Genomic DNA, 4,178 nt, shown 5'->3' on the forward strand with positions numbered 1-4,178 from the left:
AGTTTATGTTTATTATGTATTATGTTAGATTATGTGTATTATCTTTTAAAAAGAGTATGTATATTTTGTTATATAATTATGTACATTCATGTATAACATTATGTGTATTCTAGTATAACATTATGTACATTCTTGAACAGCGGGTTTTTTTTAAAGAAAAAACTACTGCCATTCACTGGGGTGGAAAATTTCAAAAAAAAAATAATTAAAACGACGTCGTTTTGCATCTGGGCGCATAGTGCAACGCGCGCCGTGGTGTAGGATATAAATTGCCCTGCAACTTCTGCCATATGTGAGTATGCAAGCTAAGGCAACAGGTTGGAGATTGAAGCTGCAACATTTGGTTTAATTTTGACATTGGGCTTGAGTCAGCTGCTTGAGGTATGATTCTGGTTGCTTTGATCATTAAAGCCTCAATAACATTGCTTTTATTAATTATATTCAAATAAAACTGTATTAAACTTAACATATATGGTGTAATTATAATTAATTTATTAGGTAAAAAACCATCTTATATATTAATATTACACCGCAGAGAAGGGTCAAATAAGTCCATCTACTACTTTCAAATGTTCAATTCACACATTGGGATAAAATAAGGTTTTTTTTTTTTTTTTGGAGTGCTACTGACTCTATTACAATGTAGTATCTGTTCATAAACTACTTTCTCAACCTACTGAAGCACAAAAAGTCAAAGATGCCTCCACTGATACTCGAACCCACAACCTCCCACATAGGGGAGTAACTTGGTGTCACTTGACCACAAGGTCATCAATCGTTATGCTGTGAAACCGTGTTCACCTTGCAAGGTGGACACGGTTCTATGTTCATAATTACTAAACTATATGTTCATAATTATAAAGCTATATATTCATAATTTTTGAACTTCATATTCATAATTATTGAACTCTATATTCACAATTACATAACTTTATGTTCATAATTACTGAACTATATATTCATAATTTTTGAACTTCATATTCACAATTATTGAATCTCTATATTCATAATTACATAACTATATGTTCATAATTATGTTCACAACTCTATGTTCATAATTATAAAACTATATGTTCATAATTTTTGAACTATATATTCATTATTATGAACAATTTTGGGACAAGGTGAACACGATTTCACAGCATAATTTGGGCAAGGTCATTGGCGGGATAAAATAAGGTTTAATCACACATGTCCCAAAATTTCTTCAATTTAACATTTCTCTTCAGTTTTGATAATTTGGCTTTATGTTAAGATGATGTGGCAAGTGATATTTATTTATTTTAAATGCAAAATACTTTACAACTAATTCTCTCTCTTCAAACTCAATACTCGCAATACTCGTTCTTTCTTGTCGGCACTTGCAACCACTGGGTATGAATCTCACTACCATAGACCAAACCGAGCCGCCGTCATATCCATCATTGCAACTTTTTCCTTCATTGTATTCTTTTTGTTTCTGTTTTTTTTTTTTTTTTTTTTTTTTAATTTGATCTGAACAACGCTCAAGCTTAAGATTTGGATATTGTACCACTTCCCTAGGGAGTTTATCAACATCATCACTTTTGAAGTTTGAAATTGGGTAATTGAAGTTTAGGTTAATATATTGATGTGTATCAATATATTATATGAGAAGCTAATTTGATGAAAAACTCAATATATGTTAGAAATATACACCAAAATCAATCTCTACTAAAATCTAGGCGAACAAACTGCTCAAATCAGCATCGATTAACACATGCACCATCAATAACATGAACAACAATCTTTCTTCTCTTTAAATCCACCATCTCCGATCAAATTCCATTGACCTCTAACAAACCCTTCGAATCCTTCATAATCAACAAAATGAAACTAGGCAAGGAATCATAAGATTCATAACTAATCTCCTCCCCATAAATCACATTTTGCAAATAAATCATCATTGGCAAGGCTAAAAGCCCTAACACACGATGACGCGAGTAAGTACCGCATACTTATCATCCACATTCACTTCCGCCAAACTGGCATATGAACAATGTAAGAGCTGAATGTGACAGGTTTATTCATCTCAAGACATCAGAATATATAGAATACAAACCAGAGGAAGAGGAAGCTAGTTACAACCAACCAAAAGAATATGCATACTATTACTAACAATAAACTACTCAGTCTTAACACGCCCCCGCAAGATTGGCGCACCATTAGTGAGACCAATCTTGTTACGAAAACCAGCAAACAAGCCTAAACTAACTTGCTCACGAACAAAAAAATAATCGAGTGCCAGGTGTTTCATCCGGGGGTGAAAAACTGGATTCTTGCACACATACGAAGCACTTAAATTATCAGTAACCAGCACAGGTGAACGTTGTAATCGAACCCCAAGCTCTTTTAACAAATTTTGAATCCACATGACCTCAACAGCACAGTTAGCAGGCGCCCAAAACTCAGCTTCCGTAGAAGATCGAGACACAGAAGCGTTGTTTAGCAGATCTCCAGGAGACAACATTGGCACCAAAAAACATAACATACGCCGTCGTGGATCGACCCCCATCATGAAGACCTCCCCAGTCCGAGTCAGAATAATCCAAAAGAGAACCAGAAGGACCTCCCCGAAAGTGCAAGCCATAGTGAACAGTACCTTTCAAATAACGCAAAATTCGCTTCACAGACTGCCAATGCACCTCAGCTGGGGACGCCATAAATTGAGCTAGACGATTCACTGCAAAGGAAATCTCTGGTCTAGTAATGACCAAATACTGCAACCGACATATAGCCTGGCGATACATCGTCGCATCAAAGGATGGAGAAGTATCAGCACATAAGTCCACCGAGGGTGACAATGGCGTTGAAACTTCCTTCGCCCCCGTCATACCGAACTAGTCCAAAATATCAATCGTGTACTGACTCTGTGACAAGAATAATCCGTCAAACGTAGGAACCACCTCAACACCAAGAAAGTGATGGAGCGGACCCAAGTCCTTAAGTGAAAACCGATCAGCTAGGCACCGCACAAAAGAAGCAATGAAAAAATAGTGGCTTCCTGTTAGGATAATATCGTCAACATACACCAGGAAATTCACAACTACAGAATCAGTACAATAAATAAACAAGGACGAATCAGCTACAGACTTCTTGAAGCCATAGGCAACAAGAAAATTAGATAGCTCTAAGTACCAAGTCCGCGGGGCTTGCTTTAAACCGTAAATTGTCTTTTTCAACTTGCATACATGGTTGGGCAAAACCAAATCAACAAAACCTTTTGGCTGCTCCATATAGACCTCTTCATACAAAGTACCATTCAAGAAGGCGTTTTTGACATCCAGTTGGCGTAACAACCATCCTTGTGACAAAGCAATTGTAAGAATAACACTAATAGTGACTGGTTTTACCACAGGACTAAAAGTCTCGAAATAATCTCGACCTGGCTCTTGCAAAAAAACCTTTTGCTACCAACCGGGCTTTGAACCTATCCACCGAGCCATTGGCTCTACGCTTCACCGAAAAATCCACTTACAGGCAACCACTTCATGATTAGCCCGAGGGACTAATTCCCACGTGGAATTCCTCACCAATGCATTAAACTCCTCAGACATAGCAGTCCTCCACAACTCATTCTGCAAGGCTTGTGACACCGTTCGTGGTTCAATAGACGAGGCAATAAGATGTGTTGTCGTCACATTCACCAATTTGTCATTAAAATATTTAGGATTTGGGCGTCGCTGCCGTCGTGGCCTGGCCACAACAGTTGGTTGGTCGGACTGTTCAGGAGATGGTAAGGACACTGACACGTTTGGCTGTGAGATTTGGGAGGACTCCGAAACTTCAGGGACAGACGGTAGCTGAGATTGCGCCGCAGACAAGGCAAGATCAGAGAACACATGAGCGGAAGCAGAAATGTTTGGAGATTGCTGTGTGGGTTGTTCATCTAAAGCCGGAGCAAATGGTGGAGTAGGCGAGACAGAAGCGGTGTCAGAATTATCTATAACAGGTAAGGAGTGACTGAAATTCGGAATTATGATTTGTGGTGGTTGCTCAGCGGCCAATAACCAAGAGGAATTGTTCTGTTGGTCACTAAATAGCGCTTGAAAAGGAAATTCATTAGTGACAAATGAGACATGTCGTGAAATATAAATACGGCCACTAGCCGGTTCTAAGCATTTATAGGCAGACTGGCTTAATGAGTAACCTAAAAAGAC

At 38.1% G+C, this 4,178-nt stretch overlaps 1 protein-coding gene across 1 annotated transcript; it reads right to left on the minus strand.

The window, feature by feature from the left end:
* Window positions 1-2,426: 2,426 nt before the first annotated feature.
* Window positions 2,427-2,852, minus strand: LOC109173074 (uncharacterized mitochondrial protein AtMg00810-like). The gene has a single exon (XM_019322332.1). The coding sequence runs from the start codon at window positions 2,850-2,852 to the stop codon at window positions 2,427-2,429; it is 426 nt and encodes a 141-aa protein (XP_019177877.1).
* Window positions 2,853-4,178: the final 1,326 nt, after the last annotated feature.

The sequence above is a fragment of the Ipomoea nil genome, unplaced genomic scaffold (assembly GCF_001879475.1).
Source record: "Ipomoea nil cultivar Tokyo-kokei standard unplaced genomic scaffold, Asagao_1.1 scaffold0465, whole genome shotgun sequence".
Taxonomy (NCBI): domain Eukaryota; kingdom Viridiplantae; phylum Streptophyta; class Magnoliopsida; order Solanales; family Convolvulaceae; genus Ipomoea; species Ipomoea nil.